This window comes from Gigantopelta aegis, chromosome 14 (assembly GCF_016097555.1).
Source record: "Gigantopelta aegis isolate Gae_Host chromosome 14, Gae_host_genome, whole genome shotgun sequence".
Lineage (NCBI taxonomy): Eukaryota > Metazoa > Mollusca > Gastropoda > Neomphalida > Peltospiridae > Gigantopelta > Gigantopelta aegis.
In genome coordinates, this window is record NC_054712.1 from 45,847,700 (window position 1) to 45,867,706 (window position 20,007).

General features: G+C 39.2%; 2 protein-coding genes across 4 annotated transcripts in view; both read right to left on the reverse strand.

Moving 5' to 3' along the window:
* LOC121388044 (tubulin beta chain-like) overlaps positions 1-20,007 on the reverse strand; it is a 45,434-nt gene that overhangs the window by 2,169 nt on the left and 23,258 nt on the right. Inside the window, exons 1-3 of one of the 2 annotated variants that reach the window (XM_041519247.1) lie at positions 5,550-5,767; positions 2,411-2,519; positions 244-599 (exon numbers count right to left, since the gene is read on the reverse strand). The exons of the other annotated variant lie outside the window; for it this stretch is intronic. Coding sequence (XP_041375181.1) covers positions 244-599; positions 2,411-2,519; positions 5,550-5,606 — 522 coding nt within the window. The 5' untranslated portion in view covers positions 5,607-5,767. Of the gene's footprint in view, positions 1-243; positions 600-2,410; positions 2,520-5,549; positions 5,768-20,007 lie in introns of those variants that run through there. 2 annotated transcript variants of the gene reach the window in all.
* On the reverse strand, positions 10,563-18,739 carry LOC121388047 (tubulin beta chain). Of its 2 annotated transcripts, XM_041519252.1 has the most exons (5): positions 18,584-18,721; positions 14,626-14,768; positions 14,051-14,159; positions 12,463-12,818; positions 10,563-11,595 (listed from the first exon to the last, which is right to left on the reverse strand). In XM_041519252.1, the coding sequence occupies exons 4-5, from the start codon at positions 12,766-12,768 to the stop codon at positions 10,777-10,779; spliced, it is 1,125 nt and encodes a 374-aa protein (XP_041375186.1). In that variant the 5' UTR covers positions 12,769-12,818; positions 14,051-14,159; positions 14,626-14,768; positions 18,584-18,721; the 3' UTR covers positions 10,563-10,776. The 2 variants fall into 2 exon arrangements, with proteins under 2 accessions (XP_041375186.1, XP_041375185.1); XM_041519251.1 differs by lacking the exon at positions 14,626-14,768 and having other exon boundaries at positions 18,584-18,739.

The window sequence follows — 20,007 nt, forward strand, 5'->3', positions numbered from 1 at the left end:
CATATGAAAACGAACAAAAATGGCCAACTCATTTTTGTTTCCATTTGTTTTTTCAAATATATAGGTCCAGCGAATATACCTAATATTTTTATCTGGATCCTTTGTGGGTGAATGTAGAAAACACAAAAGCCGACGTACTGTACCAAATTATTTTCAGTCCTGATAAATCAGTATGTGAATGTTTTTACTGTGTTTTGTTTTTGTTTGTTTTTGAATTGTTTAATTCTATGGACAGCACTCTACCTTAGGTGATGGGACGACTGAAAACGTAGTCATGATTCTGTCTGGGTACTCTTCGCGGATCTTACTGATGAGCAGGGTGCCCATACCGGAACCGGTGCCGCCACCTAGCGAGTGTGTCAGCTGGAATCCTTGCAGACAGTCACAGTTCTCAGCCTCCTTTCTCACAACGTCCAGAACGGAATCAATCAGCTCAGCGCCCTCTGTGTAGTGACCTTTGGCCCAGTTGTTGCCAGCACCGCTCTGACCGAACACGAAGTTGTCTGGTCTGAAGATCTGACCAAAAGGTCCGGATCTCACGGAGTCCATAGTTCCGGGCTCCAAGTCGATCAACACAGCACGGGGAACATATTTCCCTCCTGTAATCAAAGAACAAACGATTTTAACAATGAGACAAGCCCTTGAAATGTAATATTTGCCATCTGCAATTCCAATAGCAAAAATTTGACCATAAACTAATTACAAGACTTTATTAACCAAAACATTATTTTAATTTGTGAAAAATCAAGATCATGTATAATTACAAGGGTTTGTACACTTTGTTCAGTCACAATTCCATGACTTTTCATGACTACAAAAAAGTATTTTCCCTTAACCTTTGTAACGAGAGTCTGAAGGATACACGTCTCCAGGTCTGTAAATTGATATTAGAAAACCCATGACTTTATACGAAGTACATGACTAGGATGAATCCTACTATTGTCTATTGGGATTGTTTAGTACCTAGATACTAGTAAGCACTATAAACATCAGGGTTTCAACACTGGATATTTTTTTAATACGCTCTTGGTATGAGCTGTCAAGTATGTGTGGAAAGTTACAGAACAGATCCCTTGCTGCCAACTATACAATCGCCCCTCACACAAGTGACTACCATATGGACACTCTACCCTGGATAGCAGCACAACCACGACAGCGTGCTTGAATCCATAGGCGTACGGGCTCCCCTTTTTGGGGAGGGGCAGGCTGATATTTTAAATTTTACCCGAATTAAGGAAAATAACCGAATCTGGATAACATTTATTCATATTAGCATTACTGCCAAACAGTTATAGAGACTTGCAAACGAATCACTACGCATTCTTACTTGATTACAACTAATTTTATGGGTAGAATGATGTAAATACTTAGAGCACAGCTGAATTTCTAGTCCAATGGGAGTTTCATATTTGGTCACGTGAAGTACATTTATATCCCGATAAAGTACTTCAGACATTCACTTTATAAGCGGAATTGCTGCACGAGATTTTGGCTCTGCTCTAAAACAGAGGACGAGTAACAATACTTTATCGGCGTATAAAGGTAGTGTCGCACGAGAAAACGCTCGGCTAACGCCTCGCCTTTGTCTCGTGCGACACTACCTTTATACGCCTATAAAGTATTGTTACTCGTCCTCCAACTTACATAGTGAAATGGTTTCAGGCTAGATCATTTTACCCGAATATCTCCATCGAATTTAAGGATTTTCACCAACACTAGTGAGGGGCAATTGTTCCTCTACCCCGTCTCGTATGCTAATGCTCGACTCAGGTGATACCTGCGTGAAACATATGACATCAGCATGAAGGAAGATCCGCTTTTATGAATGGAGAAATATTTTATGTAGCGACGCACTCAACATTTAATTTACGGTAAATGGCGTTGGAAATATGGTTAGTGAGAAACAAGTTGCCGTCACGCCTTGGGCTAATCCTTTGATTAGTAGCAAGGGATCATTCATATGCACTATTCCACAGATATGATTATACCTTCCATCTCATTTCCGTGCTTATATTCAATTAAGGTTCAAGCACGCTGTCCTGGGCACACCTTTCGGCTATAAAAAACTATGCAGATCCTTAAAGGCTTTTGTCGTCGTAGTGTTTACTTGTTTATATTCGTTTTGTTTTGTTAATATCCAGGTAGAAACGTTATCAGGGGCCAGAACTAGGAACCTGCAAGTAACCAACTACCCGTGGACTCACTCCACTTAAGAGACCTGTAAGTAACCAACTACCTGTGGACTCACTCCACCTAGAGGCCCGCAGGAATCGCCGTCGTAGCCGCCGGTTGAGTCACGACCGTGTCCGTCAGACATGAGTTCTGGGAGCTAGGAAAACATAAATACAAGAGAAACAAATATAGCACATACACGGAACAACGACCACCGGCAAGAATTGAACAGCTGTACCTGAAGCCTCGTTGTAGTAGACGTTGATGCGCTCCAACTGCAAGTCGGAGTCGCCGTGGTAGGTGCCGGTTGGGTCAATGCCATGCTCGTCACAAATGACCTCCCAAAACTAATAGAAAAATAAAATTCAATTCTTTGAAATATAGCTGCTGCAGGGAGTATTATTATGATTGTCATGAAATAATAGTACATGTAGATCGAAAATTTTAATGCATGCTGAAAATATTAGATGCACACCATCCCATCGGAAAAACAAAAGTAAAAAGTTTGTTTTGTTTAACGACACCACTAGCGCACATTGATTAGTTAATCATCGGCTATTGGATGTCAAACGTTTGGTAATTCTAACTCGTAGTCATCAGAGGAAACCCGCTACATTTTTCCATTACCAGCAATAGATCTTTTATATGCACTTTCCCACAGACAGGACAGCACATACTACAGCATTTGGCCAGTTGTGGTGCACTGGTTGGAACGAGAATTTTCTCAGGAAACCCCAATCAGTTGAATGGATCCACCGAGGTGACACGATCCTACGATGCAAGCACCTCGGGCGAGCGCTCAACCGACCAAGTTAATTCAATACCCCTCCTCCCACCCCGAAACATATTACAAATAACTGGGAGATGAGCAATGGCGTAGCGAGGGGCCCAGGGGGCGGGCGCCCCCAAATCAGACCTTTTCTTTTTACTGTATAAGTTTTATAAAATCATACATACATAGTGTGGTCCCCCCCCCCCTAATCAGGTGGGGATTGTAGGCTATATATAAAACATTTTTGATAACGGAGTTTAAGGACGAAGTCTGTGGTCCCTGGATAATGAAAATAACAGCAATATCGGTTACAAGATGCTATCAGAATCCTACATCTTTGCACCAAAGGCAATAGGTGATCTAGATGGACAATATATTAATGCCCTGATAAAAGCAACAAAATAATTGTTCGGGGAGGGAAAATTTAAAAATTCACCAGACAGTTATTAAACATGAACCAGGCACACAAGAAAACAAATCAAAACCGACGTTTGAAACATCTTATTTTCAGATAAAACAAACATGAGGTCGAGAGTAGAGAGCAGATTTGTTTCATTTCTGTGGGCGCAATGGTAAAATGCTTGCTTGATGCGCAGTCGGTTTAGGGTCGACCCCCGTCGGTAGGCCCATTGGGTTATTTCTAGTTCCTGCCAGTGCACCACGACTGGTACACCAAAGGCCGTTGTATGTGCTATCCTGTTTGTGGGATAGTTAGTGTTTTCCCTAGCTTGTTTTAGCATGGTGCAGCACCATGCCTCAATAGTCTAGCACCATCTTGCCTTAATCAGCACCATGTTGCCCTGAGATTAAACAAGCCTTTTTCACTAATTAATTCTAAAATTGCCTTTATAAAACACCCAAAAAGGTATTATTAATTAATAAAATATGCCTTTTATATCTTTTGCCATTCATTTATTAAAGCAAGCACATAAATTACATTAATGTTTATTTCAATTAATTTTTGTGTATTTTTAGTGAAAAACAAGTGCCCCGAAAATGGTGAAAATGCCCCAAAAGTGGTCTACCATGCCTTGCAAAATTTCTAGGGAAATCACTAATAGTGCATATAAAAGATCCCTTGCTACTAACTGAAAAAGTCATGATAATTGCAGGGGCTGAAAGTTGAAGGTGGTGAAAATAAGGAACTCTTGCAAAACAACAAACCAACTTTATTTCGTTTTTGTTAAACCATAAATTTTCGGCGATAGTAAAAGTTTGTTTTATATATTTGACATCCAATATTCGATGATTAATTAATCAATGTGTTCCAGTGGTGTCGTAAAACAAAACACTTTTCTTCTTGGCTAAAATACCTCAGTACGAAATAAAACATGGAACAAGCTGACTACCAGCCACCATGGTGAAATATAACACTAGTACAGCGCATGATAAACTGACATGCCCTGCTGCTGGTGTGTGACTCACGGGAAAGAAGCTATTTTTAGCCGTGAGTAACACAACCTGCCTGCCACGTCGAGATGATGACGTAATCACCATTGAGATGCTGGCAGATGCCGAGCTAAACGCCGGACTGCTCCACAAACAACTCGTGCTACCTGAGTCAGCCGTTTCACACTAGGGCAACTTACACTTATTTCACCTGACAACGTCAGCCTTGGGCGAGGAACGTGTGACCAGTCTGGCATTTAAACATGTAGGTTTATTGAAGCGCACACTCTTAAGCAATCAGTCAATATCAACACATGGAAAATACAGCCGTGGAAATATTTTCATTTTTATTTGTTATTAGGTCCTATTCAAGTACCTTCCGCTCATCAAATAAAAAGAAAATACTTCGATCCCGTGCGCCATTGGTTTTAGGAGATTTAAGGAAAACCAGGGTTCACATGGTTCTTTGCTAGTTCATAAACATAAACTCGAATGTGCATTTACATTCGAGTTTATTTTTATGAACTAGGTTCTTTTGCCAAATTAGCCATTTGCAAATTTTCATACAGTGCCTACGACTTAATAATTTGCTAATAAAATTCTGTTCAAATTAGCCACTTTTGAATAATACATTAATAGTCAAGGAAATACTCTACATTTCTAAAAACAAAATGCTGAAATAAGATTATTTCCAGCCATTGATTTTACATCGTCTGCCAGCACCATTCATCTCCCACGTGCTTATTTCCAAAACCTCCCTAATACACTTTTTAAGGAGTATCTGAAAAGCATATTACTGGTTTTCGTTGAAACAATACTTAGCAGGAGTGACGGTCATTTAAAAATGTCATCCATCTTTTATTGTAAAATCGGCGAAAGTGTTTTACTTTTAGTTATACAGACACAAACCTTCACTGATATTTTTTACATGTTTACGTTAAAAGAAATCGTTAATAGGAAATTCGAGTTCAGTCCTAGCTACTTCAGGCCTACATAATTATAAAAAATGATAATCAAGTATGAATGCAAACAGCAGGCACGGAGGAAGCAGAAGCAGAAGCAAATCAAACATCCGCCGTTTAGGCTTCACCTTGCCCAGGTTATTTAATGACCCAGATCCATACAAATGGAGCAGCCGTTTAATATTTTTAATACACGACATAGTTTATACGTAAATATAAGCACAAATGAAGATATCAATAATAAATACACTTACTTTGGCTCCGATTTGGTTCCCACATTGGCCGGCTTGAAGATGGACGATTTCTCTCATGTTGAATTCAGACAAAGTTGAATTGCAGACGAGAAAGAGGCGTTACTGTCTGTTTCTCTATTGAGCGAGTTGTGGTGAGCGCATCTTCCCAACGGCTACTTTTCTCCTCATCGGCGCAGTAAACAGAATGCTCGGCTTTTCATTGGTTGCAGGTTACAAACAGCTGTTGTCTGATGTTTTGCTGACTAAATTTAATGTTTACTGTATTCCTGTTAGCAATAGCCATATATGTGGGTGATTGGAGGGGGGGGGGGGGAGAGAGAGAGGGAGAGAGAGAGAGAGAGAGAGAGAGAGAGAGAGAGAGAGAGAGAGAGAGAGAGAGAGAGAGAGAGAGAGAGAGAGAGAGAGAGAGAGAGAGAGTGAGTGACAGACAGACAGTGCCATACAGAGAATGAGTGACTGTTTTGTTACTAGAGCACATTAATATAATAATCATCGGCTACTGAATGTCAAACATTTGGTAATTTTGACATATAGTCTATTAGAGTGTAAATCCGCTACATTTTTCCATTGGTAGCAAGGGATCTTTTAAGTTTGATATGCACCATCCCAAAGACAGGATAACACATACCACGGCCTTTGATATACCAGTCGTGGTGCACTAGTTGGAACGAGAAATAGCCCAATGAGCCCACCGACGAGGATCTATCCCAAATCGACCACGCATCCAGCAAGCGCTTTACCACTGGGCTGTCTCGCGCATGAGTAACCAAGAGAGAGAGAGAGAGAGAGAGAGAGAGAGAGAGAGAGAGAGAGAGAGAGAGAGAGAGAGAGAGAGAGAGAGAGAGAGAGAGAGAGAGAGAGAGAGAGAGAGAGAGAGAATATATTTTTGTCTGTCAGTCTCTTTCCCTCCCTCTTTCTCTTTTTCGTTCTGTCTCTCTACATCTGCACGATCGCGCGTGCGCACATAGATATACTGCGTCATTCAGACCTCTAGTAATTTAACTGATCACAAATACAGTATAGTGAAACCGAAATAAAGTTGGTTTCTTTTGTTTAACAACACCACTAGAGCTCATTGAAGGAAGGAAATGTTTTATTTAACGACGCACTGAACACATTTTATTTACGGTTATATGGCGTCGAACAGAGCACATTGATTTATTGATCATCGGCTATTTGGTTATTCTGACATAGTCTTGGAGACAAAACCAGCAAATTTTTTCATTTAGTAGCAAGGTATCTTTTATATGCACCACCCCACAGACAGCATGGCACATACCACAGGCTTTGATAATACTAGTCGCGGTGTACCTGCTCAGGGCCGTAGCTAGGATTTTTTGTTGGGGTGAGGGATGGGGGTAGGGGCAACTGAGTAGTTAATAGTCTAAAACTCCTTTTCTTTAAGTTTCTATAATGCTTTCGGGGGGGGGGGGGGCATGTGCCCCCCCCCTTGCCCCCATGCTAGCTACGGCCCTGCTGCTGGAACGAGAAATAGCTCAATGGGCCCACCGACGGGGATGGATCCTAGACCGACCGCGCATCAGACGAGCGCTTTACCACTAGGCTACGTCCCGCCCCTTTTACGTGATATATGAAATCAGCAGGTGTATAGTTTACTGTGGGTTCACAATCCCAGTATAGGCTCCATCGCAGTGTGAAGGAAAACGGAAACGGAAACTGTTTAACAGGCACCTCAACATATTTAAGACTACAGCTGTTTGGTTATTTCAAACATTCGGTCAACAAAGTAGGAGACTAAACTCGCTACTGCAACAATCTAAGCCTACCAAATGCAAAGGATCCTTACTATATACTTTTCTCATTAACAGGGCAACACATACCATGACCATTAGCGTACGAAACGTTGGGGCGGGCGGCAGGGCAATCATTTAAGTGTACGAGACGGGGAGGCAACTGCTTCCCTAGTGCTGGGGCAAAAACATAAATTCGGGCAAAAGTGATTAAGACATTCGGGGTAAATGTGCTAACTTAAGACCTTTTTACCATGTATTTTCATCATTCTACAAGCAAAATTAGTTGTAATCCAAATAAAAATGAGTAGCGATTCGTTTGTGACACTATAGAGCTGTTCAGGAATAATGCTAATATGAATAAATGTTGTTATCCAGATTCGAGCATTTTCGTTCAATTCGGGCAAAAACCAGCCTGCTCCACACACAAAAATTGGATCCCGTACGCATATGACCACGACACGTGGTGCACCAGTCGTGATCTTTTCATCGTTTAATCTGGTACCTGTACCAGTCGCCAAATACCCCTCCTCCACACACCCCACCCCAGCCCATCTTAATCGGCAACACACACGAAATAAAAGCATTTAAAAGGGGGCATAACTCGAGTAGATATTATCAAAATTGAAAAACAAAGCTTCAAGGATAGGTTTATTTGTTGAACTAATGCATGTGTCATGCTGGAATGTGATAAACAGTTCCTGATCAATACGCAAGAAGTCAACAATATATTACTGAAGGGAGACCACTCTACCAGAACTTGGACGTCAAAAACAATATTTGTTAGTTTTTATGTTGTGTGCGAGTGTTCTTTTTTGTGGATAGTGGTTGGATTTTTTTAAGAAGGGGGTTTGGGGTTACTTGTGCTGATAAATGCTAATGTTTTGAAAAATAATAGTGTAGTAATAACAATCAACGACACCCCCCAAACCCCCCCCCCCCCTCAACAACATAGAAACAAAACCCCATAATAATTCTGATAAAACGATATTCTAATACCAGAGAAGGAAGGAAGGAAATGTTTTATTTTATGACGCACTCAACACATTTTATTTACAGTTATATGACGTCAGACATATGGTTAAGGACCACACAGATATTGAGAGTGGAAACCCGCTGTCGCCACTTCATGGGCTACTCTTTTCGATTAGCAGCAAAGATCTTTTATATGCACCAAAAACTTTGTTTTATTTAACAACGCCACTAGAGCGCATTGATTTTTTATCTTATCATCGGCTATTGGACGTCAAACATATGGTCATTCTGACACTGTTTAAAAGAGGAAACCCGCTGTCGCCACATAGGCTACTCTTTTACGACATACAGCAAGGGATCTTTTATTTGCGCTTCCCACAGGCAGGATAGCACAAACCATGGCCTTTGTTGAACCAGTTATGGATCACTGGTCAGTGCAAGTGGTTTATATCTACCCATTGAGTCTTGCGGAGCACTCACTCAGGGTTTGGAGTCGGTATCTGGATTAAAAATCCCATGCCTCGACTGGGATCCGAACCCAGTACCTACCAGCCTGTAGACCGATGGCCTAACCACGATGCCACCGAGACCGGCTGGCTGGAACGAGAAATATATAATGGGTCCACCGACGGGGATCTATCCTAGACCGACCGCGCATCAAACAAACGCTACGTCACGCCCTCAAATACCAGAGAATGAAGTCCGTGTTTGAGTTTGGAAGCCAGTCTCTCGAACTAACGTACATCATCTTTGGCAAGCCTTAGTTGAATGACATAATAATCAAAAGCATGGATTCTTTTTCAGATAACCGAGATACCGCCATGATGAATGACATTATTAAAATAACTCTAAAACTCGACCGATACATCTACGTCTAAGAAAATATACAGCTTGCTGAAGAAATGCATTAAAGCACAGACAGCAGAAATCTGATTAAAATTAGCTCTACCAGTAGATCTAAAAGCCATGTCCAGGTGACATTCCATCTATAAATAACAATTTAAATATCGACCAGGTCAGGTCAGGTCATAGGGTTTTACGTGCACATTCAGAACAAGCTGTTGTAGCGCATGCCTGCCATGGGCACAAGAGACGGCCTTGGCCGGCTCCTACGTCCATGACAGGAATGGAATGGAAACTCGTTTAACGTGCCCATATCCACGAAGGTTCAGGCACGCCCACCACGGATCCGACCTCTGACTTCGCCAGTGGAGGGTTCCGTGGCATGACAGGAAAATATCGACCAATTACACTTCGCCTTTTATAACGTTATTCAGGAGCATACAAATTCTACAAATATCGGGCGAGACTATGCAATAGGCGAACTTGTTGGTCTATTTCAACATTGAAAAAACCGGGGAAAAAGTGTAGTAATAAACTCTGGATTGTATACTAGTATAAACAGATTTTATGGCTATACCATCACGATTTTATTTTTATATTATATAAATGTTTATATTGCAATTAGTTTCACTGGCATGATTTTGCAAGTAAGGTTTTGATTGGTCGAATGAAAGGTCAACTGGACATGAGCTCCAACGGGCTGCTGTTAGATCCACATGTAATAGTGGAGCTAATTTTAATTAGATTGAGACAGCAGGAATATAATATTTTAAGTTCTACAGATCCAACCATAATTTTAAAATGTAGACGTATCTTTTTCGTGAGTCCAAGACAAATTTGTACAATTGACGTTTATTACAGCTAGAAGTGGGTGCAGCTACAGGCCGGGTCAGTGTTGTCCACAGAAGGGTCCGCATTCGATCTCCCCCTCCCCCCCAACCCGCCACAAGCCCTTGTCCACGCTACGTCCTCGTATTACAGACCTCTCCTAAATCAGACCTAATTTAGCAGATCATAATTATTATAACAGGACTATCAAATACAAGTCTTACCACTGGCTACATTCATTTCATTCCAACTCAGTTTCGTGCTTATATCAAATTACGGTTCAAGCACGCTGTCCTGGGCACACATTTCAGCTATCTGTTCAAGACCGTGGGTTAGTTATTAGTGAGAGAGAAGACTGTAGTGGTCTTACTGTACACCTAGCCATTGAGTCGTTAACAATCGCTCTGCTTGGGAGCCAGAATCAGAAATTCATGCAAGACCCTTTTCAGGCAGTGATTATGCCAACGCATAATTCATCTCTTAAGAAGGTTCGAAACAGAGACCTTTTTGTAAGAGCACACAACTGAAAAATAGGACAGTTCCCTAAAGATATGGTTAAAGGTAGAAAATTATTATAGAATTACAAAATTCACATTTATAAATAAAACAAATCATAGCGTAGCAAGATAGTTTAATATCTTGTTTTGAGTAATTCACTAATTGTTCAGAAGTCATAAAGTCAAGTAAACAGTTTGTGAAGAATAATGAGAGTGAAGAAGATAGTTTATGTGTGATGTGTTTACTCAGGATCCCAAATATTGGGAGCAAGTATTGCGTTGTAGCGAGTAGAAAGTTAAGCTGGGCAATGTCCAACATTCACAGAGTTCAACTTAATTCACGTCAGCTTCCTCTTCCTCCTCGTCATACTCTCCCTCCTCCTCGGCGGTAGCATCCTGGTACTGCTGATACTCAGAGACCAAGTCGTTCATGTTGGACTCTGCCTCAGTGAACTCCATCTCGTCCATACCCTCTCCAGTGTACCAATGGAGGAAAGCCTTTCGCCTGAACATGGCAGTGAACTGCTCGGAGATTCGCTTGAATAGCTCCTGGATGGCGGTGCTATTGCCGATAAAGGTAGATGACATCTTGAGACCGCGTGGTGGGATGTCGCAGACGGCTGTCTTCACGTTGTTGGGGATCCATTCGACGAAGTAGCTGCTGTTCTTGTTCTGAACGTTCAACATCTGCTCATCAACCTCCTTCATGGACATGCGACCACGGAAGATGGCAGCAACAGTGAGGTAGCGACCGTGACGTGGATCACAGGCAGCCATCATGTTCTTGGCATCAAACATCTGCTGGGTGAGCTCTGGGACTGATAGGGCGCGGTATTGCTGACTTCCACGGGAGGTGAGTGGAGCAAAGCCTGGCATGAAGAAGTGGAGACGTGGGAATGGAACCATGTTGACTGCCAGTTTGCGAAGATCAGCGTTCAGTTGACCAGGGAATCTGAGACAGGTTGTGACTCCGGACATGGTAGCAGACACCAAATGGTTCAAGTCACCGTAGGTTGGCGTGGTGAGTTTCAGGGTACGGAAGCAGATGTCGTACAGAGCCTCGTTGTCGATACAGTATGTCTCGTCTGTGTTCTCAACCAGCTGATGGACTGAGAGGGTAGCGTTGTAGGGCTCAACCACTGTGTCTGATACCTAGAAATACAAAAATAAAAATAAAAAATTATATATGTTTGTCACTAATAACATCTAGTTTTAAAGGTATAAATACATTGTAGATTAAAGTCATCGGTCTTAATATCTAAAAGGACTCCACCACCCGCTGAACAAAGAACCAAACAAAATGAACACTAAATGGAATGCATATATTTGTGATGAATACGATAAACAGAGATAAAGTCACATAATGTTTTCTTACAGCTGCGGCACTGTCTTCCCATTCAATGTTTTACTAATAAAAAATATTAACATAAGGATTGGTTTACTAAAAGTATATGGCATCCCACCCCACCCCACCCCCTCCCAACCCCAATGCCATAAGACACTAATAGTGACGTTCGATGTGACTAAACACATTTAGGCAGTGTTTTTTTTTTTTTATATCATCATGCATGCCAGGAACATCATGCAAGCCAAGAACAGATTTTTTTTTTTCTTGTGTGCATAGATAGCAGAAAGATGATACTGCAATAAAGTGACAATAAATATCTACTAACATAAATTTGTATCGGTATAAATTTTAAAGCTAGTTTTAGTAATAAAGCAACAGCAATGGTGGTAGCTGTAGGAGGAGGAGGAGGAGAATGAGAGAAAGAATTGTAGCTGTAGTGGTAGTAGTTGTAAGCTTGAATGTTTGAAAAAATAACTTCTAATGCTATTTTTGCATCAAATTGTACCAATAGAAATATTTGGTTATTAGATAAAGGTAATAAGCTGTCCAAAAATTAATTATGGCCATAAAGGGATAAAACAGATACATTTTAGATTTATTACATATATTATTAATCTGTACCAGTGTTAAAAGTTAGAGGAAATCTTTTTTTTTAAATTATTACTGGTTACCTTTGGTGATGGGACGACTGAGAATGTGTTCATGATTCTGTCTGGGTACTCTTCGCGGATCTTGCTGATGAGTAGGGTGCCCATACCGGAACCGGTGCCGCCACCTAGCGAGTGTGTCAGCTGGAATCCTTGCAGACAGTCACAACCCTCGGCCTCTTTTCTGACGACATCCAGTACCGAGTCTACGAGTTCAGCGCCCTCTGTGTAGTGACCTTTGGCCCAGTTGTTACCAGCACCGCTCTGACCGAACACAAAGTTGTCTGGTCTGAAGATCTGACCGAATGGTCCTGATCTCACGGAGTCCATAGTTCCGGGCTCCAAGTCGACCAACACAGCACGGGGAACATATTTACCTCCTGCAAATGAAATGCAGTAATTTTAACGACAGTATATTTATAGATTAAGTAGTACCATTCAATCATACCAGTGTAGGTGTCACTAGCAAACATTTATTTCTTTTAAATAAAAAAGAAAGTTTGTTTTGTTTAACGACAACACTTGAGCACATTGATTTATTAATCATCGGCTATTGGATGTCAATGGTCACAGAGAAAACCTGCTAAAAAAAGATTTCATTTGTAACAAAGGATCTTTTATATGCACCATCCCACAAACAGGATAGCACATACCACGGCATTTGATATATCGAGGTGCACTGGCTGTGACGAGAAATAGCCCAGTGGGCCCACCAACGGGGATTGATCCTAGACCGACTGCGCATCAAACGAACGCTTCTTTTTAAATAATGCTTTGCTAATTATTATTCACCTGGCTCTCCAGCTTTTGATTATAATTGTATTATATCAGTCTCATTTAATTTTGGTCTTACGACACCACTAGAGCACACGGATTTATTAATCATCGGCCATTTGGATTTCAAACATATGGTAATTTGATATAGTCTTAGAAATGAAATCCGCTACATTTTTTCATCAATAGCAAGAGATATACAAACAGGAACACTTAATACACTGGTACAAACAAACATGAAAATATAAAAACAAAATGAGACCGGAGCCCAGTGGTATATCAAAGGTCGTGGTAGTGGCGGATTATGCTTTAGGTAAGGGAGGGGGGGGGGGGGGGATTCCGAAACAATATGTAAATGTAAATGTTTATAATTTGAAATGATAAATTTTACATGGACACCAATTTAGATCTACGTGGTGGGGTTAGTGTTTTTTAGCCGGGGGGGGGGGGGGGGGGGGGAGTCCATGCAACTGAGAAATCCCCCATAATCTGCCCGTGCGTGGTATGTGCTATCCTGTCTGTGGGATAGTGCATATAAAATATCCCTTGCTACTAATAGAAAAATGTAACAGGTTTCCTCTGATGACTGTCAGTATTACCAAATGTTTGACACCCAATAACCGATGGTTAATTAATCAATGTGCTCTGGTGGTGTCGTTAAACAAAACAAAGTTCTTCTCTAAACTGGATACCCCTTAAACCTGAATTTTTATCTGGTCCCATGAATGTCCAGTTTAAAGGGGTTTTACTGTATATGAAAGTTGAGCTGTTATAAAACGAGAATGCTATTGTGAACAGTAACTAGATATTTTAATAGTTTATTAGTAAGAACCAATACCTGTAGCTTCATTGTAGTAGACGTTGATTCTCTCCAACTGGAGGTCGGAGTCGCCGTGGTAGGTGCCGGTTGGGTCGATGCCGTGCTCGTCGGAGATCACTTCCCAGAACTAAAAGAGAGAAACATAACAGCTTCATTAATAGATTGTACAAATCACAAGCTTCAAAACCAGAACAGTCTTCAATTTTAGTTTTTTTAAAACATGTCAGGTATGAAATATTACTGTCATTGTGTTTGAAGACGTACACATACTTAACGTGTCACGTAAACCTTAAAAATATGAAATATTACTGTCAGTGTGCTAAGTTAAAATTTGTTTTAACATAATAACACGTCATACATTACTATCAGTGAGTTTAACACTCAAACTCAATAATGGGGTGCAATTGCAGAACAAAAATATTTGAAAAATAAAAGTGTTCTGAATTCAATGAGTTTTTTATTTTTTTTAAAGCAAATTATTTGCAGTATACAATTCCAAATTTGTTTCATCATCATTCTGATAGTTTTTTAGAAATTCTATTGAATCTGGAGTAACATTTTATGAGAAAATAACAAGAAGAAATGTACGTTACCTCAGCAGTATGTTTATTCACACTCTACATGATGGAAAAGTCATTGGGTAATATAAGGTGTATATATCTTTTAATATACATAAGAATATAACTTTCAATAAAAACTCTTCAACATCCTTCTAAGGTCTTGCATATTGTTGTTCCTATGAGATAAAAATTAAAGGAAAAAGAAACTTTATATGAAAAACACCTCATGTATAAATCGGTACGTCTTGCAAAATCCGGAAAAGTTTTTATGGAAACGTCACATGCATTACAAAAATATTATTGACAACGTTCCTATTTGCAGAAACCATAAACATTGAAACCACAAACCTGCAACTTTTTAGCAAACAAGAAATTCAAAATGATGAAGTGTTATAAAATATAACATACATTTCAGTATTATTTCCATATAATCGTAAATGCAAACTCCAAAGTTAAAAGTAACCATATAACTATCAACATAATCCAAGCATGAATCATAAATGATATAATTGTTTACTAGCACATTATCTATCTACCTGAAATATTGTTTTACCCGTGTAGCATATGAAATATTTGGATTTTGAAGGGTTGTTGATATAGTGCATAAAATAATTTGCATCTTTACGAAAATGCATATTAATTACGGATAAAATTGAAACTTTAACCATATTTTTAAGAATAAGTAAATGAAATGTAACATAACTAATATCTGGAAACATAAATCTATGCTCTCACTCTGTTAAAAACCCTATATTCTAACAAAGAAATATCCGTTACAGATGTGAAATCTCCGTTACCGTATACCTTATCTGCAATTTCTTTACACATCATACCAAACTGAACGAATTATCTGAATGTTACCAAAAATAGTACAATCTACAAGTCATTTTGGTCTTGTGTCAGTCCAATAATGTATACATTCTACATCCGGATCTAATTCTTTAATATCCTTGGTGATTTCCGTAATGAAGGTAACAACCGTTGTGGAGTTATGATTAAGGTCATCAGAAACCAGAACAAAAATTTGGTGTTGAACTTCGTAGTCTTGTTTTGTCTTCGTGTAGACCACAGTAGGATGGAGTGTTACAGATGTTTGATTTCAATTAGCAGCTTGGATTTCTTCCACACTCCTATAGTTATAGTTCTCTGCAAAGTCCATGTGAACTACAGAATGGTGAACAGGGAGTTTTTGCTTTAGCAAACGAATTTGTTCATACTGGGTTCTCATCCTAGAAACATGATCTGTGAATTTCTTTGTTTGGTGAATTAGGTAGGTCATGAAGTCTTCCTTTGTTTTGGTGATTGGACTACCTTCATTACCATCTTTTTCTTTCCTCTTTGCTCTACGACAACACGTTTCCATGCTTCATAGCTCACATTGGAATTACTAATACCATCACAGATTTTTTCAATTAACGAATTTTCTGAATATTTCTCTGGCTACTATTTTTATGCACAGTTTTCTATAAAATACGTCACGAACATTTCCGTAACGAACATTTCAATTTCGTTGAAAAAGTAATCTAAGGTACAATGTGGACGGTGCTTTAAACTTTTAAATATTGTTTCATAACATCGCTGTCATAATGTGCATAACTGAAGAAAAATCCGTTTATCTACACATTTTATATTTGAAGCACCGCTAGTCACGAACATTTTGTTCTTATTTCTACTCTTTAGAAATAAACAACTTTCAAGGTAATACAAAGAAAATAATATGTTTTTCTGAATTTATGGCATTTTGATTAACATACTAATAAATGAAACTATTGAAAGGTGTTCTTAAAGCAGTAATTTGTCATTTTTACTGTCATATATGAGAATATCAACTTTAGACAACGAACATTTCATAGAAACTGGTGACAACCATATTTGGTCTAACGGAGAACAAATAGATGCGTTTAGGGTATAGATTTGTGTTGTATTTTACAGTCCAGCGCTATTGTGATATACCAATGAATGAAATCTTCTTAATTATATTCGATTTTTATAAAATTTAATTGGTTGAAATTAGGGTTGTGTAACTGGCGACAGTCACGCACATTTCAAAATCACATGTTTCATAGCCTATAGCGTTGCGATCTCAATGGTTTCCGTTGACCTACTACTGTAAATATTAATAACTTTATGTATTGAAATGATACACAAACATTTTAATGGAAACAATTTCATGACTTTTGAGAAAGTATGTGGCGACCTTATTTGCCCCCCATTATTGAGTTTGAGTTAACACGTCATGTTTAAAATATTACTGCCAGTGTCAAGTTAAAAAATAATTAATATGTCATGTATAAAAATGTCACTGTCATTGTGTGTAAAGCCATAAAATAAATTAACGTCATGCATAAAATATTAGTCAGTGAGTTTAAAACCATAATTAACACGTCATGTTTAAAATATTACTGTCAGTGTGTCAACTTAAAAAATTGTTTTTTAACATAATAACATGTCATGTATAAAATATTAGTCGTGAGTAAAACCATAAAAATAATTAATATGTCATATATGAAATATTACTCAGTGAGTTTAAAACCATAATTAATATGTCATGTTTATAATATTAGTTTAAAAATATAAAAATTAATTATCATGTCATATACATATAATATTGCGTTTAAAATCAGAAAACACATCTGCGATTTTATTAATAATATTATATTTTAGATAGTTCGACATCCTCCAAAATATTCTCATGGGAAAGCTTAACTTGTTTTGTGTCTTACACAATGACCCATCACTGTTATTTGACCGCCTTCAGCACAAACGGTGAAAACGGCCGGAAACCTCCCAAGACAAAAGATATCTCCAATGCACAGCGGAGAACTAGTAATCTACGCCTTCCCGACAAGCCTCAGGGCAAGTCAATCTGACCTATTTACTTCCATTTAAATCTGTCTGGCCTGTGTTGCTCACCGGTGTGCCGACTTAGGTGATCAGTTAACAGCAGACAGAAACTTAAATGGTGATACCTGGGCTCACCTTGTCCATCAGCAAATTAGACATTTGTTTTTTTTTTAAAGTGTATAGGCTACGAAATTTCTACATTTAGTGTCTGGCTAATACAATTTCCCCTAAGTTTTCTGTTCTAATTATTTTCCTTTCCTGTTATTTCAGTTTAGTCAATCGTTTCTCACAAACATTTCCCTTTATTGATAGACTGAACATTGCATTCGCCTTTATAGTTTTATTGTACAATCTAATGTTTGTAATTAGAAGAGGGACTCCTAAGTAGGATAACCTGTGCCCAGTCGTTTTGTATATGCAACAATGTTTTCAATCCAAAGTTTCTCTAAATTAACCACATTATAAGAATTTTCAAGGTAAAACCCAACATTTTTTTCCCCAAAGTAAGCCCTGGTTGAGACGCGGCCAATAACGACGTTAACAATGTTAAAAATGTTGGCATTAAAAAACCCCACGTGTACTGCTGGGAATATTATATACGCAATTTAGGCCAATAGACGAATAGTCGGGTCTCAGTACTTTTACATTCACTACATTAGTTGGATAGCGCTATGGACAAAGTATAGTCTTTTTTATATAAACAAATACTAGTACTACTACTATTATTATTATTATTATTATTACATCATTATATACTATATGAGTTACAATATAGGGCTATAACATGTTCGAATGTAAATGAAATTTGAATCTGAACCGGTCAAAAGCGCGACCGATTTGAAAATGTCATCGATCTTTGCAGACGGTAGAGTTATGAGATTTTCAAACGTCTGAACATCAATAGATTTTCGCCTAAGAGTTCCAGACATTTTTTTCTGGTTTAAAGCTGAAGTCGTTCACATGGATGTAAACTAAGTACCGTATGCCAAACTGCAACACGAGGCTAGGAATAGCATCGGCCATTAACGTTAACCGCCGACCTGATCTGATGGCCCAGATTCTAACAGGCGATGCTCGAGGTTAGGTGCAAGCAAACCTTAATGTATAAAGTAGAGAAATAAATAAATACACAAACAAGCAAACTTACCTTGGCTCCGATCTGGTTTCCACATTGGCCAGCTTGAAGATGGACGATTTCTCTCATGTTGAATTCTGATGAGTATAACGGCAGGCGAGAGAGAGAGAGAGAGGTGAGACTGTCTATGTTCCCTATCGAACAATGTTCTGATGCTTACGGCTGCGTACAACACGGTAAATACGAATCCCAATCATTTCATTGGTTGTCCCCTTCACCTGTAACAGCCGGTTGATGATGATTAACTCTATGAATACCTGAACAATATCGATGGGTTTTTTTTTTCTGGGATGAATGGGAAGGGTGGGGAGTGGGTGGGGAGGTTGTGGGGTGGCGATCCCGACACCTCTTTGACAGCGAACTGCATTATGTTGGCATTATATTGTTAAAGTTTGTTTTGTTTAACAACGCCACTAGAGCACATCGAATTTATTAATCATAGGCTACGTGTGTGTGTGTGTGTGTGCGCGCGCGCGTGTATGTGTGTTTAGAACTTTACAGAAGTGTGTGTTTGTGTGCGTGCGTTTGTGTATGTCGAGAGAGAGAGAGAGAGAGAGAGAGAGAGAGAGAGAGAGAGAGAGGGGGGGGGGAGGGAGGGAGGGAGGGAGGGAGGAGAGAGAGCCAGTCACTTTCCATCGCACCAACCGTTGTGTCAAATGTCAGGTCAAGGTCATGGTATGTGTATCCTGTGTGCAGGCCACACATCTATAAGTCAACCTAACATCTCATGATCTCAGCCAACTGATTAGTGTTCCCAGGATAATGTACTTGAACCTGAGCACGAAAATAATACCCCTTGGATTCTGCTTGTACGGGGATACAATTTTTAACATAATAACCGTTTTGCCGTTCATATACGTTATATCTAATAGCAGTAGCAACGATGGCAGACAAACAATGTTTCATGAGGTTAAATATTAAAAACTTAAAGGGACACACCCTAGTTACGGCTAGTTGTTAACCATTACGGCGTTGTTTTTCGCTATTAAACCCATTTTTTCACAAATAAAATTGCACTTTACTTACCGTTTATTATTTAGAATATACATTTCCATTCACCTGAAGTGTTTTTTGGTAATCCTGGTTTTTGTAATACCACAAAATGCATTTTTCGTATTTCATAAATCGCACGCACGTCTGAGAAAAAACCGTTGGGCAGACAAGGTCTAATCTATTTTTATGTCACAGACGTTGGTATATCACGTGACCGTTATCATTTTGGTTCGGTTTGTTTTCTCGTGCACGGTTCGCGCAATCAACATCCGATTTGTTGTTGTTCATTTGTAAGATTTTTCTTCACAGTTCGTGAACATTTTCAGTAACAATAAAGTTCAGACAAGTAAGTGTCTCAATACAAAACGTTACAAACCCTTAAAACCAATAATTTTGCTAAGTCTTACGATATCTGGAGAGGAGATACAACCAGGACAGAACAG

Excerpts from the sequence above, each read along its gene's own strand:
- LOC121388047 (XM_041519251.1), bottom strand. The coding sequence starts at position 18,640 with ATGAGAGAAATCGTCCATCTTCAAGCTGGCCAATGTGGAAACCAGATC. Across the intron at positions 14,160-18,583 it reads GAAACCAGATCGGAGCCAAG|TTCTGGGAAGTGATCTCCGA; the intron begins GTAAGTTTGCTT and ends TCTCTCTTTTAG. Across the intron at positions 12,819-14,050 it reads CTACTACAATGAAGCTACAG|GAGGTAAATATGTTCCCCGT; the intron begins GTATTGGTTCTT and ends TTTCATTTGCAG.